This window comes from Henckelia pumila, chromosome 3, assembly GCF_033568475.1.
Source record: "Henckelia pumila isolate YLH828 chromosome 3, ASM3356847v2, whole genome shotgun sequence".
NCBI classification, from domain to species: domain Eukaryota; kingdom Viridiplantae; phylum Streptophyta; class Magnoliopsida; order Lamiales; family Gesneriaceae; genus Henckelia; species Henckelia pumila.
Window position 1 is genome coordinate 22,868,758 of NC_133122.1, and position 24,752 is coordinate 22,893,509.

At 33.0% G+C, this 24,752-nt stretch overlaps 1 protein-coding gene across 1 annotated transcript; it reads left to right on the forward strand.

Annotated features, from left to right (window-relative positions):
• Window positions 1–9,603, forward strand: LOC140892192 (protein STRICTOSIDINE SYNTHASE-LIKE 4-like). Its single transcript, XM_073300999.1, has 6 exons — window positions 1–230; window positions 7,196–7,408; window positions 7,525–7,592; window positions 8,106–8,342; window positions 8,436–8,568; window positions 9,162–9,603. The coding sequence occupies exons 1-6, from the start codon at window positions 51–53 to the stop codon at window positions 9,435–9,437; spliced, it is 1,107 nt and encodes a 368-aa protein (XP_073157100.1). The 5' UTR covers window positions 1–50; the 3' UTR covers window positions 9,438–9,603.
• Window positions 9,604–24,752: the final 15,149 nt, after the last annotated feature.

Below are 24,752 nucleotides of genomic sequence, written 5' to 3' on the forward strand. Positions count from 1 at the left end.
GTTAAGCTCTTCGAGTGCTCGCAAGAAATTACACAAAACCCAGAAATCGAATGGATTCTGATGAGGCCAGAGCCCCAAGAAATCACTGGAAAACATGCTCAAGCATCGTACTAGGTTGTTTAATGGCAGTTTCCCTTCAAGTTATCTTCTTCTCCCCGATATCTCCTCAAGTTCTTGAATTTCCTCCAGAGTCTTCTGTTTTACCAGTTCAATCCAATAGCAAATTACAGGTAATTTAAGCATCCACTACTTTTTCATTATGCAACATATTTACGATATATATTATATATAATAATAATAGTTAAATCACCTAAAACAAACTATATTTGGTAATTCAACTTTATTCTTACCATTCTTTCAATATATTTATTTATTAATTAAAGTCCAAAAAAGTGATTTTTTTCATTTAAAAACTTCTCATGTCTCATTATTCCAATCGATGTCTCATTATCCTAAAGTCCTAACACGGAAATAAAATTTATTATTAAATTCAAATTTACGAAAACAATTTTAATTTCGAATAATATATATTATATCCACATACAACGACGCATGATTTCTGTGCACCAATACTATTACTATCTTCACCGTATTATCATAGCTAAATCTCTTAGAAAAATTATATTTGATAATTTTAATGAATGTCCAGATTTATAGTCCTTCCAATATATTTATTAATTCAAGTTCTTGAAAAAACTTGTCGCTAAAAACTTCTCACTATCCTTTAATTCTAAAGTAGTGTTTGAAAGATCTTTAGGAAGTACTTCTCCGTTTTTTCTTAACAAAATTTACAAAATTTCAAAATTTTGTAAAAAAAAAAAATGAAAAGTGCTTCTTAGAAGATCTCTCAAACACTTTTCATTATCCTAATATGGAAATAAAATTTATAATTAGACACAAATTTAAAAATAATTTTAATTTCTAATAATCTATTTCTATTATAAAAGTATGAATGAGGAGCAAAGTTTTTTCATTGTGAATTTATTACTTTGCCCTCAAATTGTGTAGGAATCAAAAAATATCTATGGGCAATTATGAAAAAATGATGTAAAAAAACAAGGGCAAAAAAAGATTAAAAATTTAGTCAAACCTTAAGAAGTGATTTATTGCATGATGAGTAATGAAGATGGATTTAACTTCTCATTTATATTAAATTATTACATCAAAATTAATTATTGATAAATTATATATATTATATAATATAAAATTTCACACATAACATTTGACTAATATTTTTATAAGGTGAAAATTTTTTCAAAAGATCATTGACTACTAAATGACACAAACTGGATGTATGGACGTTGCACACATAACAAAATTTGAGAAGCAATAATGCTAAAAATTAAATATTTAATGAGATTAATTAAGAGATTTTTTTAATTATTTTTTTCATTAGCCTATTTTCATTTACTTTTTTCACATTTTAAATTTAATGAAAAAATTTAATATAAAAATGATTTTCCACATACCTTTTTACTATGTTATATGTATATAATTAATTATTCAATTGATTTAAATTATTATTAAAATTTAAGTTAGATAAAAAAAAATTTTAATGTATAAATAGTTTTACTTTTGAAAGGTGAAAAAAACCCAAATGATCATTGACTACTAAATGAATCAAATCTGATGGCTGACTGTTACACAACATAAAAATTTTGAGCAATGATATGCTAAAAATTAAATATAATTTTTTATTTAAATTAATAATGAAATTAAATAAGAGTAGTTTTAATTAATTTTTTCATTAGCTTATTTTCTTTTAATTGTTTTACACATTTTAAATTGGATGGAAAAATGTAAAAATGATTTTACGCATACCTCCTTACACATTTGATATTGTGAGCACCTGCTGATGTAGCGTTCACCTATTAAATGTAGAGAAAGCTACGTCAGCGGTGCACACATAAGTGCATATCATGAGTGCTCATAATATCAAATATATATATATATATATATAATTAATTATTTAATTGATAGATGTTTTACATCTTAATATTTCACTGACTTTAATTTATTATTTATTTTTTAGTGTTTATTTGTTTACAAATAGGCTAAATTAATTTAAATAAATTTAATTAAAAAAATTGTAGGACCGAGTACTTGTTGTAGTACCGAAAGCTATAGTTGATAGTAATTGTGCAATTCAAATATTTTAAATCGCACAGCAGCCCAAACGTCATGATTCGATCGCTCTATCAAATAAGGACAATTATTGCATTCCAATAATCTCCTTCCCAATAATTGCACTAATTTCAATGAATGAGAATAGAACTTATGAGGGTTTTTTTTTATTTTTAATTTTAAAAAATAAAACAAATTCAAAAATAATGCATGCCACAGTGGATTGCAAAACTACTGCAATCCACTGTGGTTAATAGAGCATGCGGACGCTGCCAGCATAAGACCCTCCCCCCTTTTTTTTTGTTTTTTTTTTTGCTTTTAAATTAATTATATAATTAATTATATTTTGTAAAATTATTATTTATTTAGTATCATTATGATAATTATTTTTAAAAAATCTTAATTTTAGTTCTAATTTTCGAATTTGATGATCAGGCTAAAAAATTATTAAGAAAATAAAATAAAAAATTTACGGTTAAAAAAATTAAATTAATTAAATAATTTTTTTGATCAGATATATTTATAAAAAAATATTTAATCTAAATAAACATATTTTCATTAAATTTATTTTATTTTTAAAATATAAATTTTATTTTTAACTTAAATTTGGGTAGCAAAGTTATATATTTATTTTAATTTGTTTGGATTTGTAAATGTCTCTCGGTTCTGTGGATAAATTTAGAGGAGTTGATTCAAATTTATTTGAGACAAATTTATGCAAAAATGCTAATAAAAAAATTTCAACCCGAATTCGAGCCGAAAAGAAATCATATAAAAAATTGTAAAATCCAACCGACCCGAATATATCCGAATTAATCCTCTAGGTTTGATAAAAAAAATTATTATATCAATAATAAATAAATAATGGTTTTACAAAATATTATTAATTATATAATTTATTTAAAAAACTAAAAACTAAAAAAAAAAAAAGAAAATGTTGTATATGAGGACTTTGTGATTAGAAAAATTAGTTAACCTAAATAAACATATTTAGATAAATTTATTTTATATCATATTTTTAATATAAATTTTATTGTTATATTAAAAAATTTATTAGCGGAGTTATTTATTTATTTTAATTTGTTTGGATCTCTGCAAGTCTTTTTAGTTCTATGGATAAATCTAAAGGATTAATTCGGATATGTTCGGATCGGTTGAAGTTTACAATTTTTGATATGATTTCTTTTCGGCTCGAATTTGGGTTGAAATTTTTTTATTAGCATTTTTGCATAAATTTGTCTCAAATAAATTTGAATCAACTCCTCTAAATTTATCCACAGAACCGAGAGACATTTACAAATAAAAAAATAAATTAAAATAAATATATAACTTTGCTACCCAAATTTAAGTTAAAAATAAAATTTATATTTTAAAAATAAAATAAAATTAATGAAAATATTTTTATTTAGATTAAATAATTTTTTTATAAATATATCTGATCAAAAAATTATTTAATCAATTTAATTTTTTTAACCGTAAATTTTTTGTTTTGTTTTCTTAATAATTTTTTAGCCCGATCATCAAATTCGAAAATTAGAACTAAAATTCAGATTTTTGAAAAAAAATTTATCATAATGATACTAAATAAATAATAATTTTACAAAATATAATTAATTATATAATTAATTTAACAGAAAACAAAAAAACAAAAAAAGGGGGAGGGGGTTGCAAATGGGGACGTGCAAAAATTGCAAGTCCCCATGTGCTTATGCTGGCAGCGTTCGCTGGCAGCATAAGCGGACGCTGCAAATATTTGCAGCTGCAATCCGCTGTGAGATGCATTATTTTTGAATTTGTTTTATTTTTTTTTATTAAAAATAAAAAAAACCCAACTTATGATCATGACTTTGATATATTATAAAGCTTAAAAAAATTATTTACGATAAGGGTTTTTTTTTATTATTAATTTAAAAAAATAAAAACTACTACAATCCTCCGTTACAAATTAAAAATAAAAAAACCCAATTTATGATCATGACTTTGATATATATTAAAGCTTAAAAAAATTATTTACGATGAGGGTTTTTTTTATTATTAATTTAAAAAAATAAAAACTACTACAATCCTCCGTTACAAAGAGCGTACGATGCAGAGAAATGCAGCGTCCGCTGCTGCTAGCACCTTTGATTTGGGGACCTTGCAAGTCCCCAAGTCACTGTTTTTTCTTTTTTTTAAAATTTTTCAATTAATTATATATTTAATAAATATTTTTATAAAATCATTATTTAGATAATCTTTATATTTAATATAAATTTTGTAAAAGTTTGATTTATGTTCGGATCGAGTTCGGTTTGAAAAAAATTTTAATAGTATTTTACGTCAATCAGATCCGAATATAATTGGTTTAATTTTTTTAACCATTAATTTTTTTATTTTCGTTTCCTTAATAATTTTTTTAGTTGGACATCAAATCCAAAATTTAAAATTAAAATTTAGAATTTTTTAGAAACAAAATTATATATTAATAATAAATAAATAATGATTTAATAAAAATATTTATCAATTATATAATTAATTAAAAAAAGAAGACCCGAATATATATATCCGAATTAACTCCTTTAGTTTGTTAATAGAACTGAAAGACCTCCATAAATCCAAACAAATTAAAATAAACCAACAAATATGCTAACCAACTTTATAATTAAAATATAATATAAAATAAAAAATAATAAAAAATATGTTTTAACCAATATTTTTATAAATATAAATGATCACAAATTAATTCATTTAATTGGTTTAATTTTTATAGCCGTTAAATTTTTTATTTTTTGTTCTTTAATAATTTTTTTAGTTGAACATCAAATTCAAAATTTAAAATTAAAATTTAGATTTTTTGAAAAACAAAATTCTATATCAATTATAAATAAATAATGATTTTATAAAAATATTTATTAATTATATAATTAATTTTACAAAAATTAGCAGTTAAAATAATTAAACCGATTAAATAAATTTATTTGTGATCAGTTATATTTATTGAAATATTGGTTAACACAGATTTTTGATTATTTTTTATTATATTATACTTTTAATTACAAAGTTGGTTAGTGCAGTTGTTGACTTATTTTAATTTTTTTGGATTTATGGAGGTCTTTCAGCTCTATTAACAAACATAGATGAGTTAATTAGAATATATATATTCGGGTCTTTTTTTTTAAAATTAATTATATAATTGATAAATATTTTTATTAAATCATTATTTATTTATTTTTAATATATAATTTTGTTTCTAAAAAATTCTAAATTTTAATTTTAAATTTTGGATTTGATGTCCAATTAAAAAAATTATTAAAAAAACAGAAATAAAAAATTTAATAATTAAAAAAATTAAACCGATTATATTCAAATCGGATTGACGTAAATACTATTAAAAAAAATTTCAAACCGAACTCGATCCGAACATAAATCAAACTTGTACAAAATTTATATAAAATATAAAGATTATCTAAATAATGATTTTATAAAAATATTTATTAATTATATAATTAATTAAAAAATTAAAAAAAAAGAAAAGAAAGTGACTTGGGGACTTGCATTTTTGCAGGTCCCCAAGTCAAAGGTGCTCTCTTTGCAACTGAGGATTGCAGTAGTTTTGCAATCTTCCATTGTTTAGGGTATTTTTGAAATTTATTTATTTTTTTAAATTAATAATAAAAAAACTCTTACGATGATGGATGATGGTGACGATGAAACTACTAATTAATATAAAATAATATCTTTTAAAAATAAATAAATTGAACAAAATATAAACAAATTTATTGAGGATAATTTTTTTAATATCCTCCTAATCTATATACATGTAGGTGATATGAAAAGAAAAAAAAAATTTTAATTAAAAACAAAAACAGAAAACAGATAGGTGAAGTTGAATATATGTAATGAAATAATGATAATTACATAGATAAAAAAACTAACTATATTAAAAAAATTATGTTAATTATAAACACTAATTTCATATATTATTATATCTAAATATTAATTATTACAATTATATCATATGCTTTGATTTCTCATTGTATTTTGTCATTTAATATTGAATCAATATTTTAGAATATCTATTTTCGCTTCTTTATAATTAGGTCTTTATATCATTTTTGTACTCAAGATGTTAAATGTTTTTACAAGATATTTGATTTTTTGGCTTATCATACATCTAACTTTAATTATGGTCACTAACATATTAAATTCTTATTATATCATCATTCTAAAATTTATCATTTTAATGAAATACATGTTTCGTTGTCTTTTTTTTGCCCTCAATTAAGAAATAGATGTATCAAATGTAATATTGATTATTTTTAACCACTTTTAAATTATAAAAATATTAATTATTACTCATACCTCTCTATGACCCCAATTTTATAACTTGAAACTATCATTAGTATTTAAATTTGGTGGAAAAAATAGCGATTAATTACAAATTATATGTATTATATAATTTTTATTTATAATAAAATATGATTTCATCACATTATATCGTAGAAAGCTCTTGCTAAATATTACAAATTTTATTCATATTTGACGAGAGTATAATAAATTTCATAGTATATTAATATTGAAATGTAAATATTCAAACATTAACATGATGTTTGATTGAATTGACCAAAAGCATCTTGATATCACTACGCACGTGCTTTTTTCTAGTATCCATTATTATATTTACATGTGGATTACTATTGACTATTATTGTAGCACCCTTTTAGGTTAATCACGTATGGGCAAAACAGGGGAATGATATTGTCCGCAGTCATTATTGTTATTTTGGTAATTTTACTTCTTTTTCTTTTTCAGCACAATTGTAATGTGGCACTTATTTCGATATAAATTAAAGAGATTAAAATTGTAAAATATCGGAGGACACGTTACTAAGATTATGAGTATAGACAACATGAAAATACAAAATTGCAAAGAAACAAAGGCATATATATAGAAGTAAAATTGCTGAAATTGAAATATTTTCAAGGATCGCCCTCCTAGACCTTCCAAGGGCTACTACATGCTGTCCAGTGAATCAACCCGATGAACAAGAACATGTATTAATCGTTAACTCACTGTTATGATATTGATACAGGAAGTGATTAAATTAGGAGAAGGATTGCTAGATAAACCCGAAGACGTCGCGATAGGCAAAGATGGTGTGCTCTATACAGCTACAAGAGATGGTTGGATCAAAAGGTTGCACAAGAATGGAACATGGGAGAATTGGTGGCATGTTGAGAGTGAAGGTTTACTCGGCCTAACCGTAACGCAGGCCGGTGATGTTATCGTTTGCGATGCACAGAATGTAAGTGAAATATATATATATATATAGAGATAGTATCATATCATAATTAGTTATGTTGTGAATTTGTTTTGCGGATTAAAACTTGGGATGATGCATGTTTTTGGGCATGCATGCAGGGTTTGCTTAAGGTTAATGAAGAGGGTGTCAAGGTTCTTGTGTCCCATTTTAACGGTTCCAAGTTGAGGTAACATTAATGTTAAATCATAGAAGGCTGATTCGTTGTTGATCAGCAAAGTTTGATCTATTCTTCTTTTTATTTTGTCTTGAAATTAAAAGGATTTGGTGATTTTAGTCTTTTTTTTAATGCACGGTATAATGTTTTTCTTGGCACAATAATTTTGATATCTTTTGATAGTCTATGCATGATTTTGATATCTTTCTAGGTTGTAGCTTAAGTCATTGGATTATGTAATATGCATGAATTCCATATAAATTAAATCTTCTGCGAGATGTAATTAATTGATGAATAATGGAAGTGTTGTACTGATATATGATGCGAGCTATGAGAGATGAGAATTTGATAGGGATATGTAATTTATACACTCCGATTATATAGTAGTGATCTTTGTTGTGTGGATTGAACGTGCACTCAACACACACACCGGCCCTAATTAGATATATGTTTCGTCGTTTTCTTTGTTCTAAAGAACATAATATTCACCATTGTTGATCAAGATTCTACAATTGATCATGTAAGGCTGGCAGATGATGTGATCGAATCATCCGACGGCATGCTGTACTTCAGCGACGCAAGCACCAAATTCGGCCTTCACGAGTGGCATCTCGACGTGCTTGAAGCAAGGCCTCATGGCAGGGTTCTAAAATATGATCCTCAGTTGAATGAAACATCCATCGTGCTGGACAAGCTCGCCTTTGCAAACGGTGTTGCCCTCTCTGCAGATCAAGATTTCTTGGTCGTATGCGAAACATGGAAGTAAGTATGAAATTCTTAGAAATTATAGTTCATTTCGTTCTTTTACGTGCCATGGTTGATTCGAGTGAGTTGATGTGATTATTATTGGATCAGATTTAGGTGCTTGAAATATTGGTTGGAGGGAGATCTAAAAGGAGAAACAGAGATTTTCATTGATAATCTTCCCGGTGCTCCTGACAACATTAATCTTTCTCCGGATGGCTCGTTTTGGATTGCCTTGTTACAGGTACACATCTTGCAATAAATTATGACATGAAATATATGTGATTTTCGGATGATTTTATATATGCTACATCAGGAGAAACACTCCCGGTGTATTCATACAAGATATTGTTCTAGACATCTAGTATCTCACTTGGAAACCAAAAGAAGTACTGATGGGCCTCACTCATGCGCGCAGTACTTGTTTTTAAATGAGATATTTGCCTAAACATTTGCATAAACACTGGGAGTTATTTTTCCTCCCAGGTGTAGCGTAGAATCTCACCATGATTTTCAATGTTAGTTTTCAATAAAAGATTATGACATGAAATGTATGTGATTTTCGGATGATTTTATGTTATGTAAGGAGAAACACAGCTTAAACGAAATGTCCAAACGAATATCTCACTTGAAAAAAAAAAATTTACTGATGGGTCTTCACATCATCACAATTCACATGCTTGTTTTTAAATGAGATCACAATACTCTGGTGTTGCATAGAATCTCACCATGATTTTCTATGTTAGTTTTGAATCGATTTCGCTAACTTTCACCGGAGTGAAACCATTTTTCTTTTTCTTTTGTTGAAAAAATTTATATATGTTGGTCATGATGCAGTTAGCTCCTCCTGGGCTGAAATTCCTGCACGGTTCGAGAGTCGTAAAACGCGTGATTTATTCTCTGAAAGTGAGGAATTTGTGGGTGTTTGGTGTGCACAAGAAAGCAACGGTGGTGAATGTAGCAAGTAATGGGAAGGAGTTGAAGAGGAGTTTTGATGATCCAAGTGCAAAAGTGATGGGTTTTGTAACATCTGTGTTGGAGTTTGAAGACCATCTCTACTTAGGAAGTCTGCAAACCAATTTCATAGGGAAATTACCATTAAATTCCCTATGATATTATAAAAAAATATTATTCCTCTATTTCCATATGTCATCGTCTCAAATATATACATTGAAAAAACAAATTAATTTACATTTAAACTTTCTGTTTCAAACTAATTGAGTGGGGTTAGCATGTATTTTATTATATATATTAGCAAGATGTACGTGCATTGCACATGAAATTGTCAATAACAAGTGATCTTCTTTACTAACATTTTATCTAATATAATTACTTCAAAATAATTTGAATTGTTTGTTAAGTGTAACCCATTTAATATTGAAGCAAACTGAGATAATATGGAGTTAAAATCAATATGTCAAGATTCATATATACAATCTGAAATAGTTGTTCCAATGTATTGAGGAATATATGAAACCTACGTATATATTACGTAAATATATCACATTCTTCTCGTGAGAAGATTTCTATTCACGTCTTCTCTTGATATTGATTTGGACAAATACAATATAATCTTTTGATGCAGTGTTATTTTTTTATTCTCGTTGTGTAATATCCCAATAATTCATTGTCTTTGATATCCATCATCTTCATTTTTCCCTCGTACGTCTTTGTTGCTGGGGATTTTTGGAGGAGGCTCTACACTGTCTCTTTTTTGTTATAATAATGGTTTTGCATTTTTCTATTTTTTCTTTTTTGCAACGCTTATTTCTTTCTTCAATTGTTTGCATGGTTTTTGGAACGATCAACCACTATAGCTAATATGTCTTTGTGCCTGTCCACGGAATTGTCGAATTTGAACAAAAACTTGCAGCCAAATTTTTGTATATTGATTAATTGATCATTACTTTGTATTGAGTGCATATTTCTTCACATTAAAAGAAACAATATCTTAGATAGTTGAAGATTGACATTCCATTGCTGTCATTTTAATATGGTTACATTTATCTATGCTCTCAATGAGCCTATGATGCTACACCTCGTGGACGGTTATAGTGTGTATCATCTTATCAAAATAGAATATGGTGTGGATCAACATGAAGAAATATGCATAAAAGTGTTTGCCTCAAGAAGGAACCCTTGGTCTGTTTTTTGGGTTTGGAAAACAAAAACATTATGCAATATATCTGAAAGAAATATTTTATTTCTTAAAATCATCCTATTTTGAAAAGATTTTATTTAATATCTTTTGCCTTTCTTGAACATGAAGTATCTTTTAAATAAGTTATTTATTTTTTTAATTAACTTGATTTGAGATATGATTAAGTTTATCATAATATTTATTATCTTATATCTAATGATTTAATTCCTTTACTATGTAGATTTGACTTGATCAAAAAATGAATAAGATCTAGAATCCTATGTCTACAAGGAAACATCTACAAGGAAGAATTCAAGTCTATATATTGGAGATACAGAAGGAGACCGATGAGAAGAGAGAAATTAGTTTCATATACATGTACGTTGAGAAAGAATAAAAGATCTTCTGAAGCTTTGATCGTCGTCATAACTTGAAGCCTTGAAGAACACTCGAAGATCGGTGATCAAGAAGTGTGCTGCTCGAGTGATTTTGGCTTCAACATTTTTCTCCTTACTTCGTTTTGGTTATTCTATTTCATATAGAATTTTTAGGAGAACTTTTACTATTTATTTTCTCACTTGTTTTGAGAAATTGATTTTTACAATAATCACTAGTTTTAGGGTTTGTAAAACTCTTTGAAAGTTTTCTAGTGAAGTTTTGCCCTGAGGCGCTGCAAGAGTATTTTATACTCTTGCTTAAATCATTTGAGTCTGTTTATTGGTTGCTTGTTTATTTTATTTACGCATTAATTATATTCCGCTGCAAATTACTCAAGGTGTTATTGTAGGTGTTGTCAACACCTCAAACTGTTTATGTGCAATCTCATTCCCTTACAAGTGGCATCAGAGCCATATTCTTGATACACTAAGAACTGATCTTGGTTTGTTTATTTTATTACAGGGAATAAGATGGACTCATTGATAAGTGCATTTTGTGCACTTAATTTGTATATGGTTTTACTTGACTTTTGGAATTTATTGGTAGATATTGCGTGAAATTGTTGTTGTTTTTGTGTTTGTAGGAAGTTATGGATTTTGATGTGTTCAAGTGAAAATAAGCTTACAAGATGGAAGTTTACAAGGAAATCCAAGAGTTGGAAAAGTGAAGAAAAAAAGGCTGAGTTCGAGCTAGAGGCGCGCCCGCCCTATCCTTAGGCGCGCCCGCGCTGTTACTGAAGAGTTCAAGATAAAGATTCGAGCTGAGAGCGCGCCCGCGCTGACCCTAAGCACGCCCGCGCCATTGAGAAATTTTTAAAAGTATGTTTTGCGAGTTGAGAGGGCGCCCGCCCTGTTTTCGGCGCGCCCGCGCCGTCGTCTGTTTGGAATATTAGAGTCCGATTATTTATGGAAACTTGGGGGATATCTTTGGTATTTTTTTGGACGATTGTTAGGTCATATTTAAGGGATTTTTTGGAGTCATATGAAGGATCTATCAGCCACCAATACACACAATATTCGAGAGAGCACTTCTGTGAGTTTTTTGGAGTTGAAGAACTGAAGATTGCTTGGAACGAAGACGAAGACTTTTCGACCGGACACGGAAGAAAGACTACGGCTTTGTTTCTTCTTTTTATTTTCTTTTGATTGTTGAATTATGTTTGAGATATTAAACATGATGTGGTTTTTATTGAATTCGAGCATGAACTAAACTTTTCTGGTCTAGAGGTTGACGTAGCTTGGTTGAGACATATTCATGAATCTTTGATTTTAATAACTTGAATTTCTATAGATTAATTGTGTTTCTAGAATTGAATGTCTTCTTAATTTATTGGCCATAAATTGAGTTGTTATATTTACTTAGAATCATTACTCGGGAGAGGGGATTTTGAGTAGGATCAATAGGAAATGCACTGTTAATTGTTTATATAACTCGGGAGAGTATATAGCTTTAATAGAACCTTTAAGGAACATCATTTTACACATATCACTACATCTAGATTTTTAATAGGGATATTGAAATCGAATTGTAAGTTGATACACTCTATTTGTTGCTCGGGAGAGGGGAATAGAATAATCTAAGTTTTTTTGGTTATTAATCGAAGGAAATTCATAAAATATATTAATTAGGATTGAATATTGTCGAGACCAAGTGAAATCAAAACCTCTGGACTATTTTTCTCTGATTGATAATTCCGCAAAATTTGTGTGTGTGTGAGATGAATAATTTCTATTTATTTATTTTATTTATTCTGCAAAACTCTTGAAGTTTGATTTTCTAGATAAAATTAAGACTATTTTAATTACAAGTATTGAATCTTTTCATTTTACTCCCTGTGGGATCGACACTCTCTCTTTCACTATATTAAAACTTGACACTCGTACGCTTGCGAAGAATTTTCACAACAAGTTTTTGGCGCCGTTGTCGGGGAGTAATTTTGATTATTTTTTAATCTTGTTACCAATTAGTCGAAGTTTTAATTTAGAGTTTTTTTTAATTTTAATTTAAGTACTAATAAATTGCTATTGTTCTTAATTGCAGTTTATGCGAAGATCTCAAAGTGCGAATTCTTTGCTCTTTGATCCAGAGATTGAACGAACTGCAAGAGCTTTGAGAAAAGCTAGGAGAGAAGAACAATTAAACATGGCTGAAGAAGATGTCAATGAATTGCCTTTGGTGCCAATTAGAGATCATTTTAGACCAACGATCCAGTCTCACTATTCTGGAATCGCTAGAGGGACAATAAATGCCAACAACTTCGAGTTGAAGCCGGCCTTAATCAACATGGTTCAGCAGAACCAATTCAATGGAACTGCCACAGCTGATCCTCATTTACACTTGCGCACTTTTCTAGAGATTACTGATACTGTTAAAATAAATGGTGTTTCTGAGGATACAATACGCTTACGTTTATTTCCTTTTTCTCTCAGGGATAAGGCACGGAGTTGGCTGCAGTCATTGCCACTAGGACGCATAACAACTTGGGAGGGCATGGCTGTGAAATTCTTAGAGAAATTCTTTCCACCATCCAAGGCAACCCAGCTGAAGATTGAGATCAGTACCTTTCAACAGCATGATTCAGAACAACTATACGAGGCATGGAAAATGTACAAAGATTTGTTAAGGCGTTGTCCTAATCATAATTTTGCAGATTGGGAAGAAATAGAGTTTTTCTACAATGGATTGAATACGCCTACAAGAATGTCTGTGGACTCTGCTGCTGGAGGTACCATATTTGCCAAGGATCCCATTCAGGCTTATGATATGCTGGAACAGATGACTATCAATAGTTATCAATGGCCATCTGAACGTATGGAAGTCAAGAAAGGAGTATACAGTGTGGATCCTCTTACATCCATTACTGCACAGCTATCTGCGTTGAGTACACAAGTGGCTTCTCTGAACAAGGTGAATATCGCAGAACCTGCAGGTGTGTCGGTTGCTATAGATGAATCTCATCCACCTGAGGAAGCTCAATATATCAATCCCAGAGGCTATGGAAACTATCAAGGTAACCCTCCTCCTAATACTTATCATCCTGGTTTACGTAACCATGAAAACTTTTCTTATGCCAACAACAAGAATGTGTTGAAACCCCCTCCGGGATTCAATACAAATCAAGGGGAAGGTAAAGCATCGTTGGAGGATGTGGTGTCTACATTTGTTACTGAATCTAACAAGCGGATGTCGAGAACTGAAACTCGAATGGATAGCATGGAGACACACATATGTAGTTTGGGAGCTATGATGAAATCCATGGAGACACAGATTGGACAGCTTGCAAATGCTTTGAAGGATCAAAACAGAGGACAGTTTCCCAGCAATACTGAAGTAAATCCAAAAGAGCAGTGCAAAGCAGTTGAGTTGAGAAGTAGGAAGAAGTTAGAAGAGAAAGAGCAGAGCAAAGCCAAAGAAAGTGAAGAACCAGTGACTGAAGAAATTGTGGTTGAAGAGCCCAAGAAGGAAGCTGAATCTAAACCGATGTACAAGCCACAACTTCCTTATCCACAGCGGTTTAAGAAGAAGGCACTTGATGAGCAATTTTCCAAGTTTCTAGATATCTTCAAGAAGATACACATCAATATTCCATTTGCAGATGCCTTGGAACAAATGCCTAATTATGCAAAATTCATCAAAGATGTAATGTCTAAGAAGAGGAGATTGCAGGACAACGAAGTGGTGAATTTGACAGAAGAATGTAGCTCAATCTTGCAGAAAAAATTGCCACAAAAGTTGAAGGATCCAGGGAGTTTTACTATCCCTTGTTTTATTGGTGGTTCTAAGGTAAATAGAGCTTTATGTGATTTAGGAGACAGTATAAATTTAATGCCTTTTTCTGTTTACAGGACTTTGGAGCTTGGAGAAGTCAGGGCGACCACCATCACATTACAGCTGGCTGATCGGAGTATCACATATCAACGGGGTATTATGGAGGATGTTTTGGTGAAGGTCGACAAGTTTATATTTCCAGCAGACTTTGTGATTTTAGACATGGATGAAGATGAAGAAAAAATGGTGAGGTCTAAGGAATCTGAAACTTTGGAAAATAGTGCACCAGAGGTATCCCCTGAAACTCATGATCGGAAAGCTTTGCCTGCGCACTTATGTTATGAATCTCTTGGTGAAAATTTTACTTGTCCTGTTATTATATCTGCGCATTTGTCTGCTGTCGAAAAAGATAAGTTGTTGAGAGTTTTGAGAAATTTTAAAACCGCTCTAGGATGGTCAATTTCTGACATTAAGGGTATTAGTCCAACAATTTGCATGCATAAAATTTTGATGGAAGAGTCGTATACTCCTTATGTTGATCATCAGAGAAGGTTGAATCCCGCCATGAAAGAGGTAGTTAAGAAAGAAGTGTTAAAGCTGTTGAATGCGGGAGTGATTTATGCTATTTCTGACAGTAGTTGGGTATCTCCTGTTCAAGTGGTGCCTAAGAAGGGTGGGATTACTGTGGTTAAGAACGAGAATAATGAGTTAATCTCCACACGTACAGTAACTGGCTGGCGAGTTTGTATAGATTATAGGAAGTTGAATAAAGCTACTCGTAAAGATCATTTTCCACTTCCTTTTATTGATCAAATGCTTGATAGACTTGCTGGTTATTGCTATTACTGTTTTTTAGATGGTTATTTAGGCTATAATCAAATTGCTATAGCACCGGAAGATCAGGAGAAGACTACCTTTACGTGTCCTTATGGCACGTTTGCTTTCAGGAGGATGCCGTTTGGACTGTGTAATGCACCTGCAACTTTTCAGCGGTGTATGATGGCGATTTTTGCAGATATGGTGGAGGACGTGATGGAAGTGTTTATGGATGACTTTTCAGTATTTGGCTCCTCTTTTGATCATTGCTTGCATAATCTGTCTCTTGTTTTGCAGAGGTGCCAAGAAAAGAATTTAGTTCTTAACTGGGAAAAATGTCACTTCATGGTTCAAGAGGGCATTGTCCTTGGACATAAAGTGTCATCCAATGGATTAGAGGTGGATCGAGCCAAAGTGGTTTCAATAGAGAAGCTTCCACCTCCGAAGAATATCAAGGGCATCAGAAGTTTTTTAGGCCATGCAGGGTTTTATCGGCGTTTCATCAAGGATTTTTCTAAAATCACAAAACCTCTGTGTAATTTACTTGAAAAAGATTCTACATTCATTTTTGATGATGATTGTTTGCAGGCATTTGAAAAGATCAAGACGGCATTGACCACAGCACCCATCATGATTGTGCCAGAGTGGAAGGAGCCCTTTGAGCTTATGTGCGATGCTAGTGACTATGCAGTGGGCGCGGTATTAGGCCAAAGGAGAGATAAGATTTTCAGAGCTATATATTACGCCAGTCGCACCATGGACGCCGCACAACAAAACTACACTACCACTGAAAAAGAGATGCTTGCAGTAGTCTTTGATTTTGATAAATTTCGTCCATATTTAATTGGTACTAAAGTAGTTGTTTTTACTGACCATGCAACAATTCGCTACTTGTTTGCCAAAAAGGATGCCAAGCCACGCTTGATAAGGTGGATTCTACTTTTGCAAGAGTTTGATTTTGAGATCAAGGACAAGAAGGGTATTGAAAATCAAGTTGCTGATCACTTGTCAAGTTGGAGCTAGAAGACGTGAAGGAGGAGGAGAGCATAAAGGAATTGTTTCCGGATGAACAAATCTTTGAGGTAAGTTCCTTTATTCCATGGTTTGCTGATATTGCAAATTTCTTGTCTTGTGGTGCTATGCCTCCAGAGTTGAATAGACATCAAAAGAAGAAGTTTTTCCATGACATTAAGTTCTACTTGTGGGATGATCCCTATGTTTTCAAACGTTGTGCCGATCAAGTGATTCGGAGATGTGTGGCGGGACAAGAGGCAAATGAAATCTTGGAACAATGCCATTCCTCCCCCTATGGAGAACATTTTGGACCCACCCGCACTGCTGCTAAGGTATTACAATCTGGTTTTTATTGGCCTACGTTGTTTAAAGATAGTTATACCTTGGTGAAATCATGTGATAAGTGTAAAAGAACGGGAAATATTTCAAGAAGGCATGAATTACCCCTCACAAATATTTTAGAAGTAGAATTATTTGATGTGTGGGGTATTGATTTTATGGGTCCCTTTTCCCCTTCTTTTGGGTACACTTATATTTTGTACGTTTCGAAATGGGTGGAAGCCATTGCCACCTTGACTAATGACGCTCGTGTTGTAGTTAAATTTTTGCAAAAGAATATCTTCACGCGGTTTGGAACTCCACGAGCAATAATCAGTGATGAAGGTACGCATTTCTGCAATAAGATTTTTAATACCTTGCTCACGAAGTATGGTGTCAGGCATAAGGTGGCATGCGCATACCATCCTCAAACCAATGGCCAGGCGGAGATATCTAACCGGGAAATCAAGCAAATCTTGGAGAAAACGGTTAAGACAAATCGGAAAGATTGGGCAATCAAGCTAGATGACGCCATTTGGGCCTACCGCACTGCATTCAAAACCCCCATTGGGATGTCTCCCTACAGGCTGGTTTTTGGTAAGGCATGTAATTTACCATTGGAGTTGGAGCACAAGGCGTTTTGGGCTATCAAGAAGCTAAACATGGATCTCGAAGCATCCGGAGAGTTGCGGAAACTACAGTTGAATGAATTGGATGAATTCCGGAGTGAAGCATATGAGAATGCCAAGATCTACAAAGAGAAAACAAAGAAGTGGCATGATAAAGTCATTGTGCATAGGGAATTTGAAAAGGGTCAGAGAGTTTTGCTATTTAACTCTCGGTTGAAATTATTTCCAGGGAAGTTGAAATCGCGATGGTCAGGGCCGTTTCTCGTTGAGACTGTTTATCCACATGGTGCCATTGAATTACGATGTACAGATGGAAGAGTTTTCAAGGTCAATGGGCAGAGAGTCAAGCACTACTTTGGCAATGAAGTACCACCCGCATCCAGCGCATTGCTTAATGATCCCAACTAAAGACTGGTGCACGCCGGGCTGATGACTTTAAAACAAGCGCTTTTTGGGAGGCAACCCAAATTTTTTTTAGTTTTTGTCTTTGCTTTCTCGTTTTAATTTTTGTTCTTTAGTTTTTACTGTTAATTTTGTTGTTTTGGAATTAATTTGTTTTTTTTCTTTGATTTTTCAGTATTTTGGATGCCAATCTCGAGGTGAAGGCGCGCCCGCTCTGATCTTAGGCACGCCCGCGCCTCTCCTGCAATGATTTTGTGATTTTTTTCGAGCTCAAGGCGCGCCCGCCCCGTCCCTGTACCTTATTTTTGAAAAAAATTTTCGAGTCTTCAGCGCGCCTGCCCCGCCCCTGCTATTTCACAAAACGAGACGTAAGCGCGCCCGCCCTTACCTCTCGCCCGCCCGTCCCGTCACCGATCTCTTCTATTTAACCTACTATTTTCTTTCCTTTCTCCCAAATCTTTTCCCTAATTTCTTGTCCACTTTCCTCCTCACGAATTCTTCCCCTATTTTCTTGTTATAATCGGCTAGTGTATCTCGTCATCTCCAAATCCCCCACAATCTAATTTCTTTCATCCTCTCTTTGACGCGGGACGGTCAAACCACTTTTATTCGGGGCACGCCTATTTTAATTTTTGGAGGATTGTAGATTGGGGAAGCTTTTGATTATCTACTCTTCTCGGACTCATATGGAGTAAGTCATTCTTTTGGTACTTCTACAACTGTTTTGGGTGGTGAGTATTTCGCTAATTCTACTCGTGCGATTCGTGGGTCTTGAACTATTAATTGATTAATCGATCTTTGAAGTGTGAATTCTATTGGATTGTTGCGGAAGCGGTTGTTGTTGTGTGTGGATTGTGGATTATATTTAAGTTTGGGGAAGTAGTGATTGTGGTAAATTGGTTATTTGTGCGTGACGTGTGGTGCCTACTACGTGTTTGATTCATGGCACCAAAGAAGAAAAAAAAATCTGTTGCATCCTCTTCTCATGCTAATCCGGAGCATGAGCCGCAGCGTTTCTGGAATGAGAGTGCCGAACAGCATTATCAAAATTGTCTAGGCAAAACGATATTACCGGAGCGTGGGTTTGACACGACATTGGGATTTGGGAACGATGAGTTTTTGCATACAATTGGTAGGGCTGTGAATGGGCGTCAATGGTTAAATTTTGTTAAGCCACCTCAGGATGCAGTCGTCCCAGTCGTTCGTGAATTTTATGCGAACTTGAAAGTAAAGCACATGCAGTTGAAAGTGCTTGTCCGAGGCCAGCTGGTGCCTTTTGATGCTCACACTATTAACACCTTGCACAATCTTCCACCAGTACGATGAGTATGCGGAGTACCGAGCGAATGAAGTGGATTACGCGGCGATTCTGAGCCGTATTTGTGTTCCGGGTGCGGAATGGCGCATGGGCCGTGATCATCAGCCTTCTAAGTTGAAGAAGACCGAGCTAATTCCTGATGCTAAGCTATGGTACAACTTTGTGTGTGCTCGTCTTAAACCGACTGACCACGAGCATGAGGTGACACGAGAACGAGCGATTCTTGTTTATTGTATTTTGGAGGGCAAAGAAATCGACTTGGGACAGATTTTTCAAGCAACTATTCAGGGTGTGGCGGCAGGTAAGACGACTGGTGGGTTTGCTTTGCCCGCACTTATCACTGATCTTTGTGAAGCGGCTGGAGTTGAGTGGGGCCAAAATGAAGAATTGTTGAAAGCTACTGCTCCTATTGCTTGTCATACTCCTTTTCGCATGATACCGGCTTCTGAGCACCGAACTCGCGCTGAGAGGCGAGATTTTAATGAGCGAGCAGCTGCACGAAGCGGCCCTGCACCCCGACCTCAAGCACCCCCTGTTGCGCCCGATCGTGTTGCTATTCTGGAGGATGAATTGAGAGCACACCGTCAAGAGTTTCGGACATTTCAGCAGACTACTGGTGTCTTTATGGACTATATGATGGATTTTACAGATGCTTTGAGACATCAGTTTCCACAGGCTGCTAGTTCGACTCATCCATTTCCTCTGTATCCACAGTGGCCGCCCACTTTTGGCCCTTCTGATCCGTCCCATGATGATGCTGCTGATGATGGCGACGACCACTGACGGTCGTCGTTTGTGGTACATGTCCTTTATGCTTTCTTATTTTAATTCCTTGAGGACAATGAATGTACTAAGTTTGGGGGAGTTGTGTCAATTCTGACTTTTATTGTTTTTTTTATTTATTTGTTTTTGGTTTTGTTTTGTTTTTATTTTAGTTGTTTGGTTCTTAGGAGTTGTGTTGTGTTGTGTTGGTGTGTGGTTAAATTTGAAATTTTTTTGAGAAATTTATGTAGTTGTGTTGATATGGATTGATGGCCAATGATGTTAATTTTTGTTTTGTAACTGAAGTCTATGACTACCTGCCTAGCTGACAAAATTTTGAAATAAATGGAACCAAGTGAACAATTGAACACCTATATATTCTGTGATTTTGCTTGAATCTAAATCTTGAGACAGACAAACATAAAAATGATTGAGGCATTGTTTGGATGTTTTTTTGGGTCTTGAATTTGATTGAATCAGTGTATCCTTAGTTGCCCATTTGAGCTTACACGCATATTTGTACTTAGAGGTACGATAATTCTGAAACTACTTGTGAAAATCATCGTTTACTGCTGATGATTATTCCTTTCTGCACTGATTGAGATTTGTATGATTTAATTGTGGATTGAGACTTGTCTAGAACTAGTTCGGACACCCCTTGAGGCGAAATACGGGCAAAACTGTGATTAGGAATGATTTAGGCAATTTTTCTGAATTCGTTTGAGCCTTTCAAGCTACCTATTATATATGTTATCCCTAGTACCTTGTTTGAGTTTTATTGAAAATCGAATGGCATGCGTGTAAACGTGTGATTAAACCCCCATTCATCATTATTTCAAGGTCCTACATTGACTACCTAATTAGCCTAAACACTAATTCCTACCTTTAAGGGAGTAATTTGAATGCTAAAATGTTGTATGCTCCTAGCTTTATTTGTGAAAAATGGAATGGTGTGGTGGATGAATTGAAAAGATGAAAAGAGGTAGTAGAAGAAAAAAAAATGTGGTTGGAAAAGTTGTAAAAGAGAGTTGAAAGAAGTTGTGAGAAAAATTGAAAAATCAATGAAGTGAAATAAGTGTGAAATTGTGAATGAAAGGAGTCAAAATTAGAATTGAGTTTGAGCATAAATGTGAATTACTCCTTATTTGAATTCTTTTCCTTCATTTGTAGCCATGAGCCAGGCCTTGCATTATAAGCTTATTAAGTCCTATTGACCGACTCACAGTTGCCCAATATACTAGTGGAGAGGGGTTGCGAGAATTTAGCCTATGGACTGTTGATTGAAACTTAAATGATTATGAATTCTTGATCGAAACACGCACAGACTACGTTCTTTGAATTAAACCAATTGAGTGTGGTTGTGATGATATATCCTTGAATTTGATCCTGTTTTACCATGAAAGTCCTCATGATTTGTGAATGTTTGAATTGAGTTAAGAGAAGAGTATTTTGAAACGTGAGTTGCGGAGTTTATGAGTTTATGAGGTTGAATTACTTTTCTGGACATCTTACTTTTCAAGTGTTAGTAGGGCAGAGATGATTGGATTTAAATTGTTTTGAAATTCCATACTGAGGTCATTAATCCATAGTCATTCTTGATGGTTGTTGTTCTTGCAATTGAGTGAAGTTTGAGTTAGTTTTGCTCGAGACGAACAAAAGTTCAAGTTTGGGGGAATTTGATAAGTGCATTTTGTGCACTTAATTTGTATATGGTTTTACTTGACTTTTGGAATTTATTGGTAGATATTGCGTGAAATTGTTGTTTTTTTTGTGTTTGTAGGAAGTTATGAATTTTAATGTGTTCAAATGGAAATAAGCTTACAAGATGGAAGTTTACAAGGAAATCCAAGAGTTGGAAAAGTGAAGAAAAAAAGGCTGAGTTCGAGCTACAGGCGCGCCCGCCCTATCCTTAGGCGCGCCCGCGCTGTTACTGAAGAGTTCAAGATAAAGAGTCGAGCTGAGAGCGCGCCCACGCTGACCCTAGGCGCGCCCGCGCCGTTGAGGAATTTTTAAAAGTATGTTTTGCGAGTTGAGAGGGCGCCCGCCCTGTTTTCGGCGCGCCCGCGCCGTCGTCTATTTGAAATATTAGAGTTCGATTATTTATGGAAACTTGGGGGATATCTTTGGTATTTTTTTGGACGATTTTTAGGTCATATTTAAGGGATTTTTCGGAGTCATAGGAAGGATCTATCAGCCACCAATACACACAATATTCGAGAGAGCACTTCTGTGAGTTTTTTGGAGTTGAAGAACTGAAGATTGCTTGGAACGAAGACGAAGACTTTTCGACCGGACACGGAAGAAAGACTACGGCTTTGTTTCTTCTTTTTATTTTCTTTTGATTGTTGAATTATGTTTGAGATATTAAACATGATGTGGTTTTTATTGAATTCGAGCATGAACTAAACTTTTCTGGTCTAGAGGTTGACGTAGCTTGGTTGAGACATATTCATGAATCTTTGATTTTAATAACTTGAATTTCTATAGATTAATTGTGTTTCTAGAATTGAATGTCTTCTTAATTAATTGGCCATAAATTGAGTTGTTATATTTACTTAGAATCATTGCTCGGGAGAGGGGATTTTGAGTAGGATCAATAGGAAATACACTGTTAATTGTTTATATAGCTCGGGAGAGTATATAGCTTTAATAGAACCTTTAAGGAACATCATTTTACACATATCACTACATCTAGATTTTTAATAGGGATATTGAAATCGAATTGTAAGTTGATACACTCTATTTGTTGCTCGGGAGAGGGAAATAGAATAATCTAAGTGTTTTTGGTTATTAATCGAAGGAAATTCATAAAATAGATTAATTAGGATTGAATATTGTCGAGACCAAGTGAAATCAAAACCTCTGGACTATTTTTCTCTGATTGATAATTCCGCAAAATTTGTGTGTGTGTGAGCTGAATAATTTCTATTTATTTATTTTATTTATTCTGCAAAACTCTTGAAGTTTGATTTTCTAGATAAAATTAAGACTATTTTAATTACAAGTATTGAATCTTTTCATTTTACTCCCTGTGGGATCGACACTCTCTCTTTCACTATACTAAAACTTGACACTCGTACTCTTGCGAGGAATTTTCACAACACTCATCGTCTGTTGCGAACTCGTTCTTTAAACCTCCGGTCCTTGATGACACGAATTACGCACTATGGAAGAATAGGATGCGATATACTATTAAAGCTATGGATGTTCATGCTTGGCAAAGTATTCTGACTGGTTGGACTCCTCCAAAGACGCTAGATGAAGATGGAGACTATATCATCAAGCAAGAAGAAACTTGGACTGCCAAGGAATCACAAAGTTCAAGCTACAATGCTAAAGCACTCAATGAAATTTTTGAAACTGTGGATATGAGGATGCATGGTATCATATCTGACTGCACTATTGCTAAGGATGCATGGGATGCTCTTCAAGAAAACCGTGAAGGAACTGATAGCGTGAGAATAACAAGATTGATATTGTTAAACGCGAAATTTGAGAATATCAGGATAGATGAGAATGAGACTATTGCTGATTATGATAAGAAACTTAGGGAGATAGCTACAGAGGCGCATGCCTTTAGAGGACCTATTGCTAGTGAAACTATGGTGAACAAGGTTCTTCGATCATTGCCTAAAAGATTCAATGGAAAGATTTGAGCGCTTGAAGAAATAAAAGACAGTTCAAAGATGAATATGACTGAACTGATTAGCATCCTTCAAGTTTTTGAGATGAACAATACAGAACAAGAGAAGGATAAAGGAAAATCAATAGCCCTTCAAGCCTCAAAACCCTCATACGAGGAGTATGTTCAATTTCATCAAGAAGTTCATCAATCTGATTTAGAAGATGATTCGATCTCTCTTATGACTAGGAAATTCAATGATTATCTGAAGAAGATAAAAGTGTCAAGAAAGACGGATCAAAAACTCAAGGCTCCAATGTTCTCTAACAAGCCTTTAAGGATTACTGGACCAGAAAAATCACCAAGGAAATCTGTTGATACTCCTAAGCCTCGACTGATGTTGGAAGGGAAGAAGAAGTTTGTCTCAAAGAAGTTGGACACTGTTCAATGTCATGCTTGTCAAGGCTTTGGACACTATGCAAATGAGTGTGCCAACACGCTTAGGAAAGGGATGAACACGTCTTTGAGTGATGAAGAGTCTGAAGAAGAAGAACATGAAGATGAAGATGAAGAAAGCCATACTGCCTTATCTGCACTACTGGAGAGCAATAAAAAGTTTCAAGTCAATCCTTTAGGTGTTGCCGCAGGTGTTGCCACACCTGGCCGCAACATCTCCCAAAGGTCAGTTTGTTTGAATTCTTCCATTACTGATAATATGTGTGATAATGATCCAGGTGAAGAGACAATGTCCATGGAAGAAGCTCAGATGATGTTTGAAAAGTTACATTGTAACACCCAGAAATTTTATACGTAAATTCGCGTGCATGATTAGGAAAATTTAATTATTTAAATTTTAGAAATATGGGTTAAATATTATTTATGTGTTATTATGTCTATTATGTGCATGATTTAAGTTATTTTAGCATTTAACCCATAATTTTGAAAATTCTAGATTTTAAAGAAATTTATTATTTTGATCGCGTAGACGGGACCATGGACGGACGAGATATTGATTTTTTTAATCCCAATTATTTTTTTGAGATTTTAGTTGCCATAAATTATTATTTTGAACTTTTTATTCCAAAATTTTTGGTATTTTATTTATGTATTTTAGAAAGTTTGTTTTTAGCCAAAATAAGTCATTTTAATGACTTTTATTGATTTTTAAAAATCCCTTAATTAATAATTTCGAGATATATAT